The 23,289-nt window shown below is 29.8% G+C and overlaps 2 protein-coding genes across 4 annotated transcripts; both read left to right on the forward strand.

Annotated features, from left to right (window-relative positions):
* The first annotated feature begins 8,159 nt into the window (after positions 1-8,159).
* Positions 8,160-10,556, forward strand: LOC137811586 (E3 ubiquitin-protein ligase AIRP2). Its single transcript, XM_068613378.2, has 5 exons — positions 8,160-8,539; positions 8,916-9,078; positions 9,459-9,525; positions 9,645-9,885; positions 9,975-10,556. Exons 1-5 carry the CDS (start codon positions 8,451-8,453, stop codon positions 10,183-10,185), a joined length of 771 nt encoding a protein of 256 aa, XP_068469479.1. The 5' UTR covers positions 8,160-8,450; the 3' UTR covers positions 10,186-10,556.
* Positions 10,557-14,343: 3,787 nt separating this feature from the next.
* On the forward strand, positions 14,344-19,820 carry LOC137811587 (putative mediator of RNA polymerase II transcription subunit 19b). Of its 3 annotated transcripts, none has more exons than XM_068613380.2 (5): positions 14,344-14,454; positions 14,787-14,900; positions 18,293-18,579; positions 18,676-18,912; positions 19,516-19,820. In XM_068613380.2, the coding sequence occupies exons 2-5, from the start codon at positions 14,870-14,872 to the stop codon at positions 19,561-19,563; spliced, it is 603 nt and encodes a 200-aa protein (XP_068469481.1). In that variant the 5' UTR covers positions 14,344-14,454; positions 14,787-14,869; the 3' UTR covers positions 19,564-19,820. The 3 variants fall into 3 exon arrangements, with proteins under 3 accessions (XP_068469481.1, XP_068469482.1, XP_090154773.1); XM_068613381.1 differs by having other exon boundaries at positions 14,447-14,631; XM_090298647.1 differs by lacking the exons at positions 14,344-14,454; positions 14,787-14,900 and adding an exon at positions 17,434-17,671.
* Positions 19,821-23,289: the final 3,469 nt, after the last annotated feature.

A 23,289-nucleotide genomic window follows, 5' to 3' on the forward strand; every position in this document is an offset into this window, starting at 1 on the left:
CATTTCTTGAAAATGACGAATATTTATATCTTCTTTTATGTATATATATTATCGTACATATAAACCTAATTTTGTCTTTGGTGAGGTTTATGATAAAAAAATAATGAATTGACAATATGAAATCAAATAAGTTAAAAGTAGAATATGAGTAAATATAGAATGTTATTGGCATATAACTGGTGAACATTGGTTTGCCAACCTAACTGAGACGTTAAGGTTTATAGTAATGCCCTTTATAAAATGTTATTAAAATAATGACATAATACAAAATTAGTATCTTAATTATTTATCCTCAAATATGCTATAAAAAAGTGATGTGATGACAACTAAGATTAAGGAATAATTTAAAACATTTTTCGTTAAGTTTAATTTAATTTGGTGTGAATAAATTATCTGAATGTTTTTAACTGAAATTGTGTAATTTATTTTTAATAGATTGGATTTTTATTCATTTGGAAGGAAATGTTAAAAAGAAAAATATTGGAATGTTTTGACAACAATTTTATTACTATGATAAAATTTTGTCAAGGTAATGGTGACTACTTTCATAATGATGACAATGTTTGTTACAACAGTGATTGTTTTTGGAACACTTCTGGTTGGATACTATAATTAAATATATAATTTTCATTTTTTTTGGAGTAATTTGGAATGGAACAAACAAACTTTCGACTTGATTATTGAAATATGTTGGGTAAATAGATTGTATATAAGTGTTGGTTAAAAGTGATTTTGTAAGATGAGTTGAAGCAGACACAACTGAGTGTCTCTTGTTTTCTATAGTAGGTTGGGATGTGTATATTATGAATTGTTCAATTGTGAAAGAATGTTTGTAAGTCTCTTGATATGGTTGATTTGATGTGTTTGTAGTTTGGAATGTAGACTCGAATGAGGGATTGTGTTATGTTTAGCACTTGACCAACCAGACAAGTTCAACTAGGTAAACTATTGTTGGAAGTACAAACAAGTATTCTTTACTCGTAACTCAACTCAAACATTCTTTCAACAAGCAACTCCTAACTCAACCATGATATTCTTTCAACAAGCGCCTCTTAGCTCAACAAGTATTCTTTGAACAAGTCATTCTTGGCTCATAACAAGTATTCTTTGAACAAATCACTCTTTATTGACTAAAGTGGATGTATTTGGTGTTCTCAAAGCTCAACCTTGAAATCTACAAAGTTGTGGATGTGTGTGTCTGTTTAGGTAGATTTTGTTGTATATTTATCACTATGCATAAAGGTTCAAAACATATCCAAGAAAACGTTTCTAAAACCTGTTATGTTTTAAAATCAAGTTATTCAGGTTTTTAATCAATTAAATCCATTTAAACCGGAGTCATGTGACTTTAGTAAAGCATTTTAACAGATTAATTTATCGTATCAACTGAGTAAAAATACTAAAATCTTTTAAACGATATAAAAGTCAAATATTTTTATACTTGACCTTAAGACTTTAATATTAAATGTTTTTGTCTTTTCTATTTAACGAAATCAACTAATTATTTTAGTAAATAAACCGAGTGGTTTAAGTTGATTTCTTTTGTTAAATAAAAACAGTCAAATATTTCGGAAAATCAATTAAATGTTTTTAATATATTTATGTTATGTTTACCAGTCTGATTTTAACTAACACAACTATTTTCGTTAATTGGAAAAAAATGGCAATCATTAAAACCTATATAAAGGTGTTTACTGATCATTTTAAAGGTAACGAATTTCTTAAGAAAACAGATTGCAAAAAGAGTCTTTGAGTTTTTGGAGATTATTTTTTCATCTTGGATCCTTCTGATACGTGAAGAAGCTTTTCCTAAATTTGTAATTCTCTGCTTTAATATTTTGTAAAAGATTAAGGTGCTTTCGTTTCATACTTTCTTGTATTCTATTTTTAGGAAGATCCGAATAGGATTTTTGGTTTTTCTGTTGTGTTTGTGAGAGTTTTTTTTTTTTCTTGAAGGGTTCAAGGAACTAAGCTCTTTTGTGTAGTTCTTGTGTAATCTTTGATTATGTGTTTAGTGAAACCTCACTGGGAACTGGATGTAGCTCTTGGTTAAGAGTGAACTAGTATAAATTTCTTGTATGATTCTCTCTATCTCTATCCTTGTACTGTACTATTTTTTTTATTTTTTGTTTTGATCAGCAATAACAAAAATATATAAATACGAACCACTTCAGGGGTGGATCAACCCTTATACATACAAAGTCCAACATCTACCAATACCCACCAGAGCAAGGACCACATACACTGCCCATACTAACAACCCAAAATACATCAAACAAACAGTCACATACATTCATGAGGTTCCAAACACCAGTTGGAAAAAGGAACCGGAGCAGATCAGGATTTTGCAGAAATTCAAGACCAAACCTTTACTTGCATCAAGGTACAAACTTCAGACGCGTCGGCCACACCTCTATTAAAATTAATAGAATTTCTGTGAAGCCAGATTTCCCCCACCACCCCATCCCAAATTGTACTCCACACATCGTTAATTGAATCCGAGCACGAGTTCATCCTGAATTGAGCAAAGTTTGTCCAAGGATCATTGTGGTACACGAACGACACTCCCAACCACCTAAAACAAAAATCCCAGACCCTCCAGGCAAAACTGCATTAAAAAAACAGGTGACAGTGAGATTTTTCCTCCTTCCCACACAAACAACAAATAGAACTTTCAACCAACACCCCACGCCTTTCCAAATTGACCCTAGTAGCGATCTTGTTCTCCAACACCCTCCAAGCAGTAAATAAGGTTGAAGGTACTGCTTTACAACTCCATAACTTACTGCAACCTGGAGAGAAATCCGCCTCACAATCCCTCCTAACCAGAGAATAAGCAGAATTAACTGAGAACATATGATGGCCCCCTCCCTTCCACTCCCACCTATCCACCTCTCCCAAACCCAACCTCACCTCCACACACACCGTCAGACCAAGCCCCCATCTCAGCCACCCTGACAAATTTGTTTGAGGAAATAGAAAACAATCTTGGAAATACTCTCTTCAACTCACCACATCTAAGCCACCTGTCCTCCTAGAACGAAATATTCTTTCCATCGCTGACAAACCACTTGAACCCATCTTCAAAACTACTACCCCACCTCTCTGAAGCCCAAACCTCTTTCAAATCTTTCCACCAAAGAGAGTTTCTGCTACTTTTACCTTCCTCTCTCAAACTTCTCCAACCACCATACTTAGAGACGAGAATCTCCTTCCAAAGGCCACCCTTATCCAAACCCAACCTCCAGATCCACTTTCCTAACAAAGCCAGGTTAAAAAGCTTTAAATTGATGATGCCAAGACCCCCAAGATCGCGAGGTTTACACACCTTTTCCAAGAAACCCAAGCAATCTTCCTCCCTTCAGCGCCCCATCCCCAAAGAAAGTTCCTTTGAATCCTTACCAGCTTGTTAACCACCCCAGAAGGCAGTTTAAATAAGGACATAAAAAAAAGCGGAATAGAGGAAAGAACATACTTGATCAAACAGATCCTCCTTGCCAACGATAAGCACTTTCCTTTCCACTTGCTAAGCCTAGCCTGTACTTTCTCAACTACCCCATTCCAAAACACCCTACGTTTATGACTCCCGCCAATAGGCAAACCCAAATAAACAAAAGGGGAAGTCATCATATCACAATTAAGAATGGCTGCAAAACTCCGAAGCAACAGATGACTCACCCCCGTTCCGCCAATCTTGTTTTTCAAAAAGTTAACCCTAAGTCCAGAGGAAAGCTCAAAGCATTGTAGAATCTCTTTAATGTTAAAAATGTTTTGTGTTAGCTTCACAAAAAAACTAGGTATCATCTGCATACTGTAACATACTAACCTTCACTTTATCTCTGCCTACCTCCACGCTGTCAATCAAATTCTTTTCTTCTGCCATCCTTGACACCCCAGCCAGCCCTTCTGCCACGATAAGAAAGAGAAACAGAGCAAGTGGATGTACTATTATTTTTTAGTTTCTAATTAATAATTCAATCAGTTAAAATAAACATAACAAATGGTTTATATTCTGATTTTATGTTTGCTTCTCTTTTTACAATCGATTGAACAATGATTTCAGTTGGTTGAATTTTATGAAATTTTCAATCTGACTTAAACATTTGCGAAAATCTCTTGAAAACAATTCATCCCCTCTTGTTTTTAAGCCACATATTCTAACACTCTTAGCTCAAGACAATTTTTTTATCAATAGATCACAGGGTTTGCTTAATAAAGAGGATTTGTGTTTTTCAACGTTTACAAGGTAAGCTCTCTTTTTGTGGTTTTCTAAATGAACACAAATTTTGTTCTTACAAGGCTATTTAGGGGAAAAAAACATTTTAGCAGCGTTTTGACACTTTTGCAATATCTCTATTCTTCTCTGATGGCTTTATATAGGCATGGAAGAAAAAAGTAGTTGTAAATCATTTTCTGGCTATTGAGTCAGCTTCAAACTCACTTAAGTGTCTTTTTTGTGTCTGATGAACTTTATAGTGGAAAAATGCATTAAATGTACTTCTCTTCTTTAAGCAACATCCCGATAATTATTCTTGTCTTTGAGCTACACCCATAGGAGAATACTCCACGATTGGAAAATCGTGGCCAAACCATTTCCTAAAGTTTAGGCCACGATTTTTACGCTTTAGGTCACAATTTTATGTTGTTGCGTAAAATGATATTTGTTATAATGATCTCTCTTCTTCTTCTTAGATGGATTTATATAGGAATGGAAGAAAAGAGTAGTTACAAATTCTTTTCTGACCAGCTTCAAACTCACTTGTGTGTCTTCCTTGCACTTGATGAGCTTTGTAGTGGAATATGCATTAAATGTCTTTTTCAAGCAACATTTCCATAACTAGTTATTCTTATTAGGTCTTGATCAAAGAGCCTTTAATTGAAATTAGGTAAAGCATAGATCAAGACTAAGCAGATAGTCATTTCCATATTTGACAATGGAAGCACCAGGGAGTTGGTGAGACAAAACAATTTTAGTTCAAGTTTCAAGATATCATTAATGTGAGATAAATCTTTAAAGGGTGTCATATTGGTCAATGAAGGTAACAAACATTTCCTACAATATAAATTAAATTAAATGTATATATATTTATGAAGTACAATGTTAACTTAAATTATGCACATATTGTTTAAGCATGTGAGTGTTTATCAAACATAGAAACTAAACTATATAGTATTATATCGTCTAACAGACAAAATACTTGCATATTTCATCATTTGTTATTTTAACATACGAAGCACATTCATGCAAACATGCTAGTTTATGTAGTTGAGGATTAAAAAGGAGATACATAAGTTCATTATTACAATTTGTCCAAGCTCATAAGTCAGCAGTTGAGATACAATCAAATTTTAATGTTGTTGACAACTTGCCTCTTTTAGAATCAAATATAAAAAATGGATAACATTCCACATTTGAACATATAAGTGAAGAACCACATATTATATTCTTAAAGACTACAAATATTAAAATGATAATTGAGAGTGAGTTTGAAATATCATATTACTTGATAAGTCATTAGTAGAAAGAAAAACATGTTATCAATTGAAAAACATGGTTAACTAAGTAGGACTTTAAAAAAAATGATTTAATTTACTCTTTTATGTTTTAGATTTTATTATTGAACTTATGTTATTTACATAAGATTATTTTTCTTAGTTCATGAAATATATGTGATTTACATATGTAATTTGTTCTGAATTATTCGACACAATTTATGTCATAAATTATATGAATGGTTTATTATAAAATTGTAACTCATATTAAAACAAAAAATTGTTTCAGTACGGTCAATATAGTTCTACATCGCTTAGAAATAAAGGACAATGACAATTTAAATACACATTCTTTCTTACCCACCAAAAAGTTAAGGGCAAGTTTGTTTAAATAACACCGCTAAGTTAATAGTTAAAATAGTATTTTATGTATATGCATATTTAAATTCACCATTGTAATCAATACTAATAAATAAAAATCAAGATTTTTTTTTTTATATACACTAAAAAAAATTGAAAGTGCTTATTAAGAGTATAAATTAAGGCATAATTTATTCTATTCGGTGTAAACGTGTGTATTGATTTCAACATATTATATTAATACTCATTTATATTTTAAAATTATATATATATATATATATCAGTTACTATAATGGTTAGTTTTTATTAAATCTAATTATATATTATATATAATAATTACTTTAATTAGTACTGTTGTAGAAACATATTTTTATTTGTCTATTTATGCAAATACCACACCAGTAACATTAAAACCATTAAAACTTTTCCAGTATACTTTTCTTGTATATAAATATTGCTATGGATAGATTGTAGAGTAATTATTTTTATTATCCAGAATCTTCATTGGTGATTCGATCATATTTTGATGTATTTTCTAATAGAACACGTTATGTGAATACTAATGCAATAATAATAGGTTTTTTGTCAAAAAAATATTTAATTATGTGCTTCAAAAGTGATAACATATTGAGCCACGGAAATCAGAATAAGATGCATAATTTTAAAAGCAAGAAAATGATGTATTTAATATTTCTTCATCTTCAACTTCAACTCATTCACAGAAACTAGTTGAAGTCCATAATATTTTTTAAACGAATTGATATAATATATACTTTTATTCTTCACCTAATGTGTTACATGTGCATATCTTAATTAAATATGGTTTGACTGTAATTATATAATTCCTCTAACCATACCATTTAAAAAAAAAACTAATTCAATTGGGTTAGGAGCAGAGTGAACGACTGATTCATATGAAGATATTTCCTAATTTTTTTAAACAAATTGGTTCAATAGCTTTTTCTTCTTTTATTAGGAATGATTTTTTTTTTTATATTTTATCTATTTTTAAAAAATATTTTAATTTAATCATTTTTTTAAATGTGCCAATATAACTTTATCTGTCAAATTGATAATAATAAAATATATGATATGAGTAATGAAGGATGCTAGTACCATTATCACCATAAATTTGATGAAAAATAATATTATATTGACTTTTAAAACAAATTTAAAAACATTCAAAACAATAAAGCGAAATTGAAATTAAATGAACTTTCACAAATTCTTTTAAAAAAAATAAAATTAATTTTTATTAATTAAATTTAAGTGATGTATTTATTAACATATAGAAATTTTGCATATGGTCATTTTTCTTAATTTATGCATAAATAAATTTTAAGTTATAAAGGAGTTAGTTTCATTTTTCCTAATTTTTATTTTTAAAAATACCTTACAAAGAAGTTTATCCATGATTAGCACTCTCTCCTGGTAGTATATTGCATTTTATATATAATACTTTTTATTGCTTTATCTATAAATGTAATAAAAATAATTAATATTTTATTTATAGTTAAAATTATTTATAATTTCTGTATACATTGTATCGTTTGGTTTTTCTCGGTTATTATTTTTTGTAATTTAAAACAATAATTAATACTATATCGAAATTTGATGAATATTAAATGATTAACTTTAAAGTATATTATCTTTAAAGTATATTATCTTTAAAGTGAGACTGACATTTTTATATATTTTATCCTTTAAATTTAATAAAAGATTCTCATGCATTATTAGATAAGAAAACTCGCTCCAGACTCATTGGTAGTAAATAAACGTCAAATGTTTAGTTTTTCAAGACTTCAACAATAAAATAGCGGGTTTAGTTAAGATAACATATTTCATGATTTTAAAATTCATTTTTGGTTTAGTTTTATCAAAATATTTTTTAAATAATGCTTTTTGAAATTATTTTCCATGCTTTCCACAAAAGTATTCGCACAAGAGGTTTATAAAATTTATTTAATATGATAAAAATTAAAAAGAATAGAAAAAATGCACACAAAAATAATGTATATATTTTGGATCTATAATATTTTTGTTCAAGTCTTATCCTAAGACACGTAGATTTAAAATCTGAATTTTATAAGATTTTTTCATTAAGATATATTACTACCACATAAATATAAAATTCTAAATTTTAAATAATACCCTGCATAATAAAAAAATATCTAAAAGAAACAATGACTAAATAAGAGGGGCAAAGAAATACTAAATATAATAGCGAACACTCTGTTATCTGTTATTTCATTACTCGTGTCTGTCTAGTTACATCATGACTCAGCATTCCACGTAATCACAGAACACAACAAAACGCAACACATCACATTGTAAGAACACAATCGGTTTCACCGTTACCTATTCATCCTTCGTTCTCTCCTTCCACCACCAAAACTGTGTCACCCACCACAAAACAAGCATGCAAAATTGAACAAACTGCCAAATCAAAAGCCTTTTTTCTGTTCCCTCATCCTCAGCAATTGGGTTCAGATTACTACAGCCCTACTGGGACTGAAGGAAGTGAGGAGTTTTTGCTCTCTTCTCAGACCCTTTTGATTTTTAGTTTCTCCTCTGAAAACAAGTAATTGGGAAGAAAGATGGAAGTGATGGCATACCAGCTTTCCCGGTTACCTTACTCGGATTCCCTCAAACTGCTCGAGGCTGATATACACCACGCAAATGCTTTGTTAGTTTCATTTCTCTTCACCTCTTCTTTATCTCCTCACTTTAACACCTTATCTGTGCTTTCGTTTATTTTATGAAACTGAAAAAAAATGGGGTTGCGTGTAGAGAACAAGTTTTGACTTGAGTAAATGCTTTACGACTTGAAATGGGGGCGTTTAATTGATTTGTTGTGCTTAATGAAGTGGGAAAAATATGTGCTTTTTCATTGAATTTGTGTCTCAGACTGGTGTTTGATGATTAATTTGATTGTGAAATTTCTTGTTTTGGACAATGAATATGAAATACTATGTGTTTATGTGTGGGAGTGGGTGTGTTTTGTTTCTTACTTTTGTGCTGTGTACCCCTCTGAATTTCAATACTGGGTCTGTGCTCTCTAGGGCTGCTGAAATAACCAGAGCCAAGGGTGGGACTCTTCTCCAAATGAAATTGGCTTACGACCATTTGGCTCCTCTCTTTCTGTTGTTGCTACAGTGGATGGATTTTTCTTGTACATGCTTTCTACTCAGATATCTTGACCTCTTCCACATAGTTGTATACAAGGTAAGCACAGCACCTATTCTTGGAATGTTAAACTCTATATTCACTTGGTTGCTGTAGTTGTCTTGTCTCTATTTAAAATTTTGGTTCTCTTCCGAAAAAATTGTAAATTTAGTCCCTAAACATAAACTGAAGTTAAATTGTAAAACCGCTATAAAACTTTCTGATGGTGATATAAAACCTACTATTTTTAGGACAGAGACTAGAACTTAAAAAGGGACAACTATGGAGACCAAGTGAATCCTTTAGCCTTCTTATAATAAGCTTTTGATTGCATAAATTTTGTTTTGTTTTGGTATAGGATTCTGAAGTTTATTTATAAATGAAATGACCCTGTTTTTCATTTGTCATTGGTGTTGCTCTTCTGTTTTATTTTACCGAAGGTACACAATGATGGTAGATCAAATATGACTTCTCATGGAAGGAAAGCAACCATCAGGGACTTTTATGGTGCGTGTTTCAAAAGCAACTATTATTTTAGTTCTTTCGGCCTAAAAAAATGATCATTTTTATGGCTGGTTTTACTGATTATTTCTCACTGTTTTCTGGGGTCAAAAAATGAACTTTAGCTATTATTCTGCCATCTCTTCAAAGACTTCATGGTAGCATGGAGAAATTAGACATTTGTAAGAAAGGACATTCCAGCGTAGATGGCTCAAGATATGGCAAGAAAGTGATTGAAGGAGAAGCAAAACCAATCAATGTCGATTTGGAAAGAGAAGATGAATGTGGGATATGCTTGGAGCCTTGCACCAAAATGGTTTTACCCAATTGCTGTCATGCCATGTGTATCAAATGCTACCACAAGTGGTATGTATTCACATTAAATATCCAACTGAATGTTCAAATTGGTATATAATCAATTGTAACACTCTTATGCTGTTCTTTCCAACCTGTAGGAACAAACTGTCAGAGTCTTGCCCTTTTTGCCGTGGCAGCTTAAGGAGAGTTAATTCTGAGGATCTATGGGTACTCACTTGTAATGAAGATGTTGTTGATGCTGAAACAGTTTCCAAGGAAGACCTGTTACGTTTCAACCTTTATATCAACAACCTACCTAAAGATCACCCGGATGCACTTTTCTTCATGTATTATGAGTATCTGATTTGATATATATATATATATATATATATATATATATATATATATATACATGTTTCACTGTACATATAGGGAAATCCGAACAGCAATTGTGAATAGAGTCCTGGTTAGAAATATTTCTGATAATGTAAAGTCCTGGGACTACACCATAATAATCTTGCCTAGAGTCATCAGCATGCATCTGGTGAAAAAAACTAAATAGAACATAAGTTTCTTCAAAGAATGAACTTCAAAGCCCATTAAACAAGGCTGCAAAGATTGGAGATATAAATCCTAACTCCCTCCCTAAGCTTTTAGATGCAGATGAAGAGGGTATCGCATTTGAATAAATATCTGCAAAGCATCAAAGCAGTTAAGAGTATAATAAATTATAATTAAACCCTTAGAAAAGAACAATAACAAACAAATTTAATACATGTGTTATCTTTATGTATTCTCTTCTCTCCACTCCAACCTTGAAATATTTCATGTATTATAAATAAATTCACATTACTTGGATATTTGCATATTTTTCACAAGACTTCATGCTTCCAAGGACTAAGAAGTCCATTTTTGCAACCTGTATGCAACACCAAAAATAAAAATTAAAAATAATCAAAGAAAAATTAACTTATTTACTTTTTGTGATTCAAAATCAAGTTGTGGTTATGAAACAAACATACCATTTAAGAGAAATTGTGGTTGATCTGCCAACATTTTGTTGAAAAACCAACTCTATAAGAAATGAAAAACTTATCATTACTTAATACATATTTAATTGTAACATTAACACATAATTGAAACATCAAGATACCTTGGTCAACACATTGAAACTCTTCAAAATCATAGTCTAACAATGATGGTAAAGGTGCATCTTTTAGCCCATTTTGTGTACAAATAAGTCCCTCCACCTTTTGACGTGATAACGAACTACAATATGGATTAAGTCCTCTTCCTCCTGTGCTAAACGCGGACTCAAATGCTATTGTAGAAATATGCATAACTAACAATTATCGCGCTATGTTTGAAATGACTGAAATTCTACATGAATTAATTTTCCACCAATCTAGAATATTCAAATTTGCACTTGTATCAAACTCTTTCTCTAAATATTTTTGAAGCTCGTGTTTGTTTGAAGAGGTTAACCTTGTTGTTTGCAAAAAATTATTTCAACCATATGGATTATTCTTATAACTAGGTATCTTTGCATGTATTTGTTGTGTGTCGTTTTCATCTCCCCCTTTTTGACTCATATATTCATCAAACAACAACTTCAAAGAAATATATAATATTGACTTTAACACACAGTTATTTGTCTTTTATGAATAAAAAAGTTGATCAATTGTCCAATTCATATATCTCATTTTGTATCTATAGGATCTAAGACAACAACAATTACCAACAACATATTGAACTTGTTGGGTTCACCCCAATATTTCTCATTTTTTCATCCATCTTATATGTAGCATTTTTTGCACTGTTGGACTTAAGCAAATGATTGATCACGTTCCAAATTCTCACCACCTCTAACATGTACATATTACTAGTAACATAAAAGGTATCGGAGATGCACAAAGTAGCTTCATAAAAAAATACTCAGAAAAAAGTAGAATAAACTCAACATACTCCCAATTTCGTAAGAAGACAAACCAATAATCTTTCCTAACTCAGTAGCATATTTTGTATCACGAAACTCAAGCTCATCAAATACCTTTTTATTCTTCAAAGCAACATCTAACATCAAATAAGTTGAATTTCACCTAGTTTCAACATCCAAACAGATGTGACCCTTATATTCAATGTTTTATTTTTTTAACATACTCTTTAAATTTCATAAATCTAGAAGGAAATGATATAATATATTTCATTGCAGCATGAATTCTTAAAACAGAGTTGTCAATCTCTTTTAGCCCACTACTCACAATTAAGTTCAAAATATGTGCACAATAACACATATGGATATAGTCACCTTTCAAAACCAAGTTATTCCAAGATACTAGTATTTTCTTCAAGTGTTGAATCCAATGTCATTTGATGTAGCATTATCTATTGTCAAGGCCAAAACACGATTCAAACCCCATTCATGCAAGCATGACTCAACAAATTTAGCCATGGCCTCTCCTGTATGACTTATTACTTGGCGAAAATTCAAAATCTTTTTGTGCAAATTCCATTTATTATCAATGAAGTGGGTTGTCAAATACATATAACTTTTATTTTAAGATGAGGTCCATGTCTCAGTAGTGAGACAAACTCTCTAACAATGTTGAGAAAGAAACTTATTCAAGTATACCTCTTTTGCATTCCATAATGATACAATATTATGTGATAAGGTATAGTGTGAATGGATCTTAAATCTTAGTTGCAACTCATTTGAATACCTCCCAAAAGCAAGATGCTCTACAAATTGTAAGGGAAGTTCAACTTCCACAAACATTTTTATCAATTCTTCTTGACAAAATTCTTGGTCAAATCTATTATAAGAAGGAGAGTTAATATTTCCGTCAATTGTTGAAGATGCACTTGCTTTTTACCTCTTTTTTCTTCTTTATTGGTGTTATTTGGACATCTCAACACATGATTACACATTGAACTTGTTCCTTTCTCGTATCATCGAATAAGAATATCAGAATACTTGCACTAAGCTCTCTTATCCGACTTAAATTCTAGTTTAATAAAATGATTCCAAGCTTCTAAATGATTTTTCCTTCCCTCATGGCAAGGAGGTCTCACATTTGTAGAGCTAGAGATAGTTGGTAGAGTATAAACCACATGCTCAATTGGTTTTGAGACTGAATAATTGTCTTCTTCGTGCATTGATGACATTGAATAAACTAGATGTGAAAAAAATAAATTAGAAATTGCATTCCATAAAAGCATAAAAGAAAACTAAAATTATGAATCTAGTTCAACATTCAAGTTCACATTATCTCCTTCTCTCTTAATATCATAACCTAAGGCAAAGTCTTCTCAAAATTCCAATTATGTCACTTCAATCAAAGTAATAATTTATTTTAATGGTTGTATTGGGTGAGATATTAGTGATAATCTTAATGATTACAATATCCATTATGCGACCATTAATAATAATCTTAATAGTTATTATATCAAATATAACTATTTTCGACTAGAAAAAATATGTTCCCCCGTACATCTACCTTAATTGACATATCTTGTACCTTAGTTGACATATCTTAGAAAGTTACACAAATAATATTATATAGACTAGAAAAAAGTCACAAAAATATAATACTAATATTCAGTTCTTTCTTAATAAGAAAACTTGTTTTAATCTTAATTTTTTAAATTTAGGATTTGGGAATCTTAATCTCTCACAAATATTAGTGATAATCTTAATATTTTTATATTCAAGTTTACAATATAATAAGGTCATCCATAAACTAGTTAACTAAAAAATTGATGACTATGTAGTCCAAATGTTGCAGGACATAACACAAAACTTGTGCTATAAAAAACAATAAACATAATTGAACTATTTTATATCTTTTCTATTTCATTTAACTCTTATCTACATAGCATCCATGTTTTAATTATTGATAAAAAATATTTAAATTATTTTTCTATAAATGATCAATTACAGAATTTACTTCTATTAATAATAATAAATTTAAATAATAAAACATAACAAAATTTAATATTTTAAATGAATAATTAATATTAATTATCATTACTCAAATTTATTTTATACTAATAATAATAACTTTTGTTCAAAATAAAATTTAACAACAACATTTAATATTCTTTTAATTTTAATATTTATTTTAGACTGTTACAACATTTAATAATTTATATTTAAATAAAATTGAATTAGTACTACTATTAATATTGATAATGATTAACTTTTTTCAAATTCATAAATTTATTAACAATAAAATATATATTAATTATTTAATTAATTTAATTTAATTATTTATATAAATGATCAAATAAATAATTTAAAAAATAAAATATTTCTTCAATTTCTGTTTTTTAAAAGATAAAGCAAATTCAAGCATGGAAAAAAATACAGTGTTATCTCTATACGTTTCATACCTTTGTACTTCTTTTTTTTTCAATCAGTGCCAGCTGGATTTTTTTTTTATGTTTTTCTGCTGTTTCTGATTTCCATTTGTAAGGTTTTCTTTTTATCTTTTATTTTTAATACAAAATGAAATGTTGGGAACTTTTAGTGTGTTTAAAATTTGCAACAATAACCTACACTATCTTGAACCCTATCTCTCTCTCTCTCTCTCTCTCTCTCTCTCTCTCTCTCTCTCTCTCTCTCTGCTTTGTTCTCAGGTATTTTCCTCTGTTCATTTCCCGAGCTTTGTTTGGCGAAGGGTATTTAATCGGATTTACATCTGTTGCCCCTTCGGTTTTAATTCACTCTGAAGGTGTAAAGTTTTTAACTTTATTAGATGATAATGCATTTAGTTATTGGGGTGGATCTTTTTTTGAGATGGAACGTTTTCTCAGGTGGGTTTATTGTTTGAGATAGATTGATGCATGCTTTTACATATTTCAAGAGATGTCATGTATGTGTTAGATACGGTACTATAGTCTCAGATTTTGTTAAGGGTGTACAGTTTCAGTGCTTAGAAACTTACTCACTTGTCTATATTTTCTGGCAGTAACTTCCAGTAGGTGGTGGATGTATTTGTTAATTATGACTGGTAGATGCACTTGATGTGCATGTTGTGAGGTCATCCGAAAGATGGATCTTGAAGACAAAAGTTTTGGAAGGGGTAAGAACTTCACATGTACCTTATTGATTGTTTGTTTTTCTACTTTTATTGATAATGTGGATGTGAAAAATAACTGAAAACTGGATTTTTCTGTTGTTCTTGTGATTACTTTGTTAGAATAGTTGAGCTGGAAGCCTGTGAAAGCGTATGGTTTACTGTGGAGCATACCCATTAGATTTCTTTTATAATTCCTTTTATACCAATGGATTTTAAAAACAGAAGATTGGTAGTTACCAGCACTTTCTGTACCACAGAACTTGTTTACAGAAGAACTTCCCTGATTTCGTGGTTCACTGTTTATTGGAGCCGCACGAATGGAGAATTTCGTGAGGTTTAAAGTCAGTGATATATCAAATGGAGCTTAATGGATCTTATGATCATGAGATGGTCATGTGTAAAATCCCTGTTGAGGGTTTGCTCTAATATTTATAAGTGTGAATGGCCCACCTTTCTTTTGACATTAGGTCACTGATGAGTAGATAATGTGTGTTCAGGCTCTATTATGTATGTTAATTTATTATTTATCCTCAGTGGGTTCTTTGATAAACTTGTTGCCGATTCCCACATTCCCTTCCTTGTTACTACGCATGTATGGCTGTTATGTGAAAGCTAGTATGACTGATTGTTCTTTATTTTCTAGTAAAAACTTAGTAAAGTTTGAATGTCTTTTCCCAGCTCTCCCCTTTCTAGTTATACTCCTCTTCTGAACAACTCATCAGACTAATTTCATTATCTTTTCAAAAATTAAAGAAAAACTGTTAGTGCTGACATTTTCCATGTCTTAAATTTGCGATGTAATTATCTTCAGGCAAGATAACTCTCTGTCACTGATTGCAAAGAGAATAAGATTACTAATTCATTATTGCACACCAGTAGACATATTTTCTCTGTTCTTATGTTTTTCTTTCTTGAGGATGAGCTAAATCGTGTGTAGAAATAGGCTATCTAAAAACTGGAATTAGATGTTTAGGTAAAGTGACATAGATATTATTTTTGTGTTGAATCTTTTGACTTGCAGATCTATTTTAACTTGTTTTCTAGAGTGTTTGGCCTTGGGTACTCTCATATAGTAATTTTGGATAGAAAAATAAATATTATTAAATTGGAAGGAAAGAAGTACAAAGAAGTACAAAGGTCAAAAATCCTCCCAATGAAGTCACAAAGCTAAAAGGGTAAGATTAATCATAAGAAATGAAAAATAAATTATTGCTAAGGTTTTGGATGTGACTCACCTTATAAAACTTAAATGGAAGTGCTTAAAAGCAACAGTTTAAGTCAATCTATAACCGAGACTGTTTTGAAGCAGTGCTCGTAATGAATCCCCTTTCACGGAGCATCACAAGTAAGTTACTTGGTAGTTAGTTAGTACCTTTAAAGACAGGGATTTGCATTAAACGGTGTAAAATGCTTCATGTTGACAGCTCAAAAAATGTCTCTTCACGTAGACATTATTGAAAACCACTTACTGCCGCCTGAACATTTTCTGAAGTTGTGGAGCCAGAGCTTTCTCTTGACTCTGATGGATTAGATAGACAATAAAATCATGTTCACTCCTTTTACTCACGGATCACCTAAAAGATAATTCAATATTGTTAGGATTGTGAGTTAGCTTGTAAAATCATTCAATCCTGTGTTAGCATGCCCAGCAAGGCAATGAGGCCTGATTTTTGGGTAAGAGTCATCTCACTGCTATCCTATAAGTTCTTTCCTGTTCTGCCACCCACAACTGTCACACTCATGGTTGTAAAATTCTTGAGTTAACTCATGATTTTATGATTCTACGTATACAAGACAAGTTCATTCTATATCAAACTTTGTGGATAGACTTTGGTAGCTTTGTAAACTTGCGTAAACTTGCATAAATTCTCAAGTCGAGAAATGAGTTGATGAGTTTGAAATCAACCGTAATTTTGTCCCCATTGATCTCACAATGACTGTGTTTTAACACCACTTAAATGATTTGAAGAAATGAACTCCTTTTGAAAATGTTTTCACTTAAATAACTTATGTTTGTTTGAATTTATATATAATTTGATCATTTATTTAGTTTTACCTTATTAAACTTTATTATTGTGATTTGTTATTTTGTTTCATTAAGAAGTTGAAATACTGAATTCTTGTGTAAGACTAGTTCGTTAAGCCTATATGGCATTAATTGGTTTTTGAATATTATTTTTTTACCATGCAAAAGAGTCTACTTTATTAGTTGAGTTTATGAAAGCTCCACGAGTTTATGTAAATTCTTGAGTTTTGACAGCCTTGATCGCACCTACACCCTGCACTGCTGCCTGCAACTTTTCTTTGCTCTGAAAAGTGAGAACAGCTGCTGCCTACACCCTGCACTGCTGCCTGCAACTTTTCTTTGCTCTGAAAAGTGAGAACAGCTGCTGCCTGCACCCCTCTGTTCTCACTTCTACTGATTCTGGTTTTGAAATCTTCTTTTCCTTCTATCTTTTTCAGTCTCTCTACACCCTGTTTTGTGTTGGACTGTTCTCAGTGTCTGCATTCAAACATATTTGTGAATTGAAGATAAAATGGCTTCAACGGAACCAGTTGGAGGCAGTGACAAGCTGCAAAGATAGTTCTATATCTGCCAAAAGGGCAGTGAGTGGAGCATGTGAATCTGCAGCTAAAATGCACTGCTGGAATGAGGACTGTTGTGGACTGGAAACATATTGTTTCAGTTGTCGGGGATACAAGAAAAGTCAATTGCAAATACTGTGGGAGGGGTTTATTGTTTGAAGCATCAGTTAACCAGAATCACAAAAATGGTTAGAACATGTAGAGCTTCCTCTGAAGATGCTCATATAAAAATATTGGGCATTGTTTTCTTCATTGTAAGAAAAACTCATTCAAGAATCAAACGATTGTAAAGGAGATTATGCAAACATGGGTCTATGAGAAAATGAGGTTGGGAAACAAAAGATTCACGAAGATATTGGGATTCTTGTAACTGCAATTATTTTCAGGAGAACCGCAAGCTCTCAATAACCCATCAACAACATTTTCAAGAAGAGCTTCATTTTATAATTAGGTTCAACTACTCAAGTGGTTCTTATAGTCAAACAAACTCTACCTTTTTGTCCCTATATTTAATCACCCTTTTTATTTTAGTCCTTATAAATTTTATTCTTAATCTCTTTTAGTCCCTATGAGTTTAGATGGTAGGGACTAAACTGATTAAATATAATATGCATAGGGATTAAAAACAATTAAAATGGTGTGTCATGCTATAAGTATTTGTTATTAGGTCCTGCTGATTAATTCATGTCAGAACATTGGTTTATTTGGCTCCTCTGTTTGTTTTCTATTTTTAAAAACGTGCAATGGATGCATGGAATTCATATTTCTTCAAGTATATTTTGTTAAGTAAGGTTATTTCTTGGAATTAGGCAACAGAGAACTTGGAGGTACTCGTGATCTCATAAATCAATATAGGCTTTGGCCCTATTATGAATTCTTCTGCAAGAAGCCACTTCCAGTGTCAATTTCCGAGACACATTATCTTCGCAATGTGGTTGGTGACACAAAAGTCAGGAAAGGAGAAGGAATGGAACTGGATCAGCTCTGTCAGAACCCAGAACCAAGTGAGAAAAAAGCTTCCTTATGCCCTTTTGACTTGGATTTACTAAGTGAAGCTTTCCATTTGAAGGAAATGAGTCCAGTCCACCTTTCTTCTGTAAGATTTTTAATCTCTTCTATGGCTGCATGTTTGATCCTTTTATTAAAGAAAACTGAACAATTCAAAATCACGTTTCATTGTCATGTTAAAAAGACATGTTATGCCAATGTGCTATACAATGGTCAGAAGGGGCTCCCAAATGCAGTGCTCAAGGCAGAGAACCAGTCCAGAGATCACGAGAGGAAGAAAAAAAAGGTCAAAGATAAGGGTGAAAGGTACAAGAAGCAGAAGCACAGACTACATCGAGTAAATAATAGAAGTTGTATAGAAAACATCAGAATCAAACCCAATGATCCTCATCCCTTGCAATTGAAGAACCAACAAAACAAGGTTTGTTCTTAGTCTTTCTTCCCACTATTATGTATTGTGTATAATGTTAAATTTTACGCTAATTTTAACATTTACATAAATGTCACCGCCCTGTAAAATACCAAATGCCAGGAGTGGGGTGTTCTATAATATATTATTGACCTTGTTTACATGCCATAAACAAGTATAATCAGCAAAATGAAAAGGTTTAGTGGATTATAATATAATCAAATGTTAACTACTTTCACCCTCTTATTCTTGGATTAACTGAGATTCTATTTTCAATGATTTTTTTTTTAATTTTTGATCTCAAATTTAAGTGAAAGACTTCAGGTAAAAAAGTTTATTTTAAATTTGATTTGTAGAATTAAATGATATTGACTAACTTCATTTGCTTAAAAATTGGTTAATTTAGCTTACATCTGAGTTCAAAATGAGTAGTATATTTCATAGTATCTCTTTGAATGGGAACAGCGAATAGTTACTACCCAAAGCCACGTTAAGACATGATATTGGTTACCATTTGTAATATGAATATATTATTGAGGTTATCATTTGTACATGCTGTTTATATGCAGACTTAAATTGCACTAAAATCTAATTTTATCTTTATTTAACTCTCAGAAAAGGAGGACAGATTCAAGCAAAGTTCCTTCTGTTTGCAAGCGATAAAAACACTTGAAAGAGAGGCAGAATTTGACTCTTTTTTTTCTGGGACATATGTGATGAATTCAGAAGCTGACAGTAAACTCTATTTTTGTCACATTTCACATTGTGTTCTCTTCTACATGCTTTAGTTTCCAATATGGCTCGCCCACGTATATATCATAGTAGTTCTATAGATGGGTTCAGAGCTATGATTAAAACCATGTTCATCACACTGCAGTAATTTTTAATAACTGGTAAGGTACTTTAAATTTGATTGATAATTTAATTCGTAAAATGATTAATTTGACCATCTTTAATACTGCTAATTATATGGTCAGCATTTCTTTTTTATCGTGAGAAAGTGCTGTGAAATTGAAAGAGGTAAGCCAATTTTGACGAGGAAAATATAGAAAGAAACAAAATATGTATAATAAGTGTCTTTCAAGTAGAAGTGTTTGTGTATTATTATTATTTTTATGATGTATTCGATAGTGTTGTGTTTATTAACTTGGTAGTTTTTATTTTGTTTTATGATAATATAAAAGTTTGAGAAGTTATCAATTTTATTTCATGATGATGCAAAAGGAGTTTGGTAAGTTATAAATTTGGTAAATTATACTAAGAAATTTATTACAAGAAGTTTGCATGTTAAATATGAAATATATCTTCTTCGGTATGTTAAATATGAAATATGTATCTTAGCGTACAAAAAGTTTATTTTCAGTCTTAATAAAGGAAAATATTTAATGTAGGTCATAAATACGGAGATAAACTAAATTAAAATAATATAGCATGGGTCACAATGGTGCATATACTATATATATATATTGTTATAAACCTATTAAAATATGCTAAATATATTTTAGAATCTAAAAAGTTAAAAAATTATAAAAACGTCTAAATATTTTAAAATCATCATGTTTAATAACAATATCAAGAATCTCATTAATATTAATAAAAAGTTATCCTTTATAATATTTCATAATTTAATTTATTTTTTATTGTATTTTGAAAAGTTATTGAGAGAAGACGGAAATTGTTATGAACAAACAAAATCCTAAACCCTAACCTACAAAATCACAAAAGAAAAAGGGTTCTTTATAAACAAGATTTAAAAAAAATTGATGTGTTTGTCAACTTATTTCGTAAGATGTTGATATTAAGAAAATCTTATCAAGTTAAAATATTTTCTGACTATTTTCATGAAACGATATTGTGAAAATCTTTTAAACAATTTAGTACACAATTCAAATTTCTCTTTCTTGTGCATTCTACATATTTTTTACAATTATAATTATTACTTAAGCTTTTACTAACTCAATCATCGAAGACTTCTTTTTTAGGTTTACTTTTTAGTCTTTAACAACTAATTAGAGCACGAAGAGTCCATAAAGTTCATAAAGAAGACTTATTTCTTCTTTCAATAAGAACATTTTACAATTGTTAATAATAAAAAATAAATTATAATTATCATAAACCATTTTAATCTTTTTTAATTGAGTATTTTATGCCATGTACGAATTATAATTAATTTTACCAAACTTGTAAAATTAGGTAAGACTTCTAATTTATTTTTTATTAAATATAATATAATTTTTTTGTGAATATAATATACGAAAAGGATGACAGGGAAATATTTGTATTTTGTTCCAAGCTCCTCAATGAAGGAAGATTTTGTTGATTCCAACCTTCTTATTTGATTATATACCCAAGTAGGGTATTTTGATATTGTCTTTGTAATGGGTTTTGGTCATCTTGTTGGAAGTATTTCTTTTATTTTTATTTGAACATTAACTATGTTAAAGAGCGTTTGAATTTGTTTTGGAGTCATTTTTGGTTGAGTTATATTTCAGTTAAAATGTGTTTTCATATATTAAAATGTTTTTAGATTTGTTAGACTTGCCATGAAGAATATTTTAATCATTTAAAATAATGAATTCATTGATTAAAATTACTTAAAATTCAAAATTATAAATTTGTCTCCGTTTTAATAGATTAAAATGACTTTTAATTGATTAAAATTACTTAATTCTTAAGTCCTTTCTTCTAACTTTGTTTTAATAGATATAAAAAATTAATCAATTCAAATAACTTAGAGTTTAGAATTTAGTAATTTTAAGAAATTAAAATCTTGTTAAATTTACCTCTCGTTATTCAGGCCATTACTTTTAAATAAATCATAGCTTGATTCACAACTTTTAATATAAGTCTTCATAATTATAGTGACAATTGCAAACTTAATAGTTTTTTATATATATATATACAATAAAATTAAAATTAGAATCCAAAATATAATATATTATTACTACAAGAAAATTATTAAATAAAAATTAATTTTAAAGATAAAATATAATTAGTTACTATATTTATTTCACACTATAAATATATCTAAAACAGTTGTTATTATTAATAAAACTTATAAATTAGTTTCTAAATTTATATATTTAAATTCTTAATATTAAGTTTATTATTATAATATATATTAATGTTTATAGACCGAGTTGGGATATATTTGTTAGTATACCTACTTAATTCAAAAATTTAATAAAGTTAATTTAATGAACTTAAACTAAGAAAATAAATATAAAAATAGAGTCAATCCAATTTTTGTATATCATAAACATTCTTTCTAGTGGGTGAAACACAAATTTTGCTAATTGTAAAAAACAAATATGAAATTCAAGGAGAAAACTTCATTAGGAAATTGTCTATTTTATTGATGAGGAACAGAATGCATTTGTAGAATTGAATTAAATTTTAATAATATTTTTAAACTAAACTGAAAGGTATAATTAAGGTAAATTAAATTAAACTGCGTTACATAAGTGAACAAATCCAAATCAAAACAAAATCAATTTTGATCACAAATACGCAAGCATAGAGTATGTATATGATGTATATGTATTATATTTATGGAAGGGTTTTACATTTTTACCCCTAAATTCTTTTGAATAATCTCTAAATACTTTTTTAGTTTTCTACTTTCTATATTTTTATTTTATTAATAATTTTAATTTCTGGTATCAAATAACAAAATTAATTAATAACATAATAACCACATTCCCATCATTAAATGAAATAATCAGATGCAGTATTTAAAAAAAGGTAAATAATGTCTCAGCCTAACTTCTCTTCTTTCTCCTATGCAGAAACCTCAAACTTTGACTAAATTTAAACAAAAAATAGCATATTGGCCGAATTTGGAAAAAACTTTATTCCATATACGAAAATAAAAATATTAAATGAACTTAACTACTGTTTCTAATCCATATGAAAATAACTAATTTTGTTTATAATTTAGTATGGAGCTAGTATGAAGGAAGAAGAATCGATTCATTATAAGATCAAATAAAATTTTGATAAATTTAAGAGTAAATTACAACATGTACATTTTTCAGACACATCATTAACCGTAATAATTTCTATTACTTCTTATTAAGTGGAGAAACTCATTGTTTAAAGTAGTATTACATCAATTTAATTTTTTTAGTGTTATTCACTTATTTGTTGACACACATATTCAAGTTTCTTCTACTTAAAAATTTTCAAATTCTGAAAATCTAAAAATTGAATTAATTAAATTATTCTAAACCTTCTATTCAAGACTCGTTAACTAAAACTTGATTTCACCTAAAGATAAACCAAATTTTCTTCTTTCAAATCCTAATGCCACATCTTATAAAATTCCTCAACTTTTATCAAATTTCTACTAAATTTCTAACCTGAACTTTTAAAACTATTTTATTTCCC

Source organism: Phaseolus vulgaris, chromosome 2, assembly GCF_051622355.1.
Source record: "Phaseolus vulgaris cultivar YP4 chromosome 2, ASM5162235v1, whole genome shotgun sequence".
Taxonomy (NCBI): Eukaryota; Viridiplantae; Streptophyta; class Magnoliopsida; order Fabales; family Fabaceae; genus Phaseolus; species Phaseolus vulgaris.

Coding starts and splice junctions, on each gene's coding strand:
- LOC137811587 (XM_090298647.1), top strand. CDS start 17,548: ATGAGGACTGTTGTGGACTGGAAACATATTGTTTCAGTTGTCGGGGAT. Junction 17,672..18,292: donor TAACCAGAATCACAAAAATG/GTTAGAACATGT, acceptor TCTTGGAATTAG/GCAACAGAGAACTTGGAGGT. Junction 18,580..18,675: donor GTCCAGTCCACCTTTCTTCT/GTAAGATTTTTA, acceptor CATGTTAAAAAG/ACATGTTATGCCAATGTGCT.
- LOC137811586 (XM_068613378.2), top strand. CDS start 8,451: ATGGAAGTGATGGCATACCAGCTTTCCCGGTTACCTTACTCGGATTCC. Junction 9,526..9,644: donor AACCATCAGGGACTTTTATG/GTGCGTGTTTCA, acceptor AATGAACTTTAG/CTATTATTCTGCCATCTCTT. Junction 9,886..9,974: donor ATCAAATGCTACCACAAGTG/GTATGTATTCAC, acceptor TCCAACCTGTAG/GAACAAACTGTCAGAGTCTT.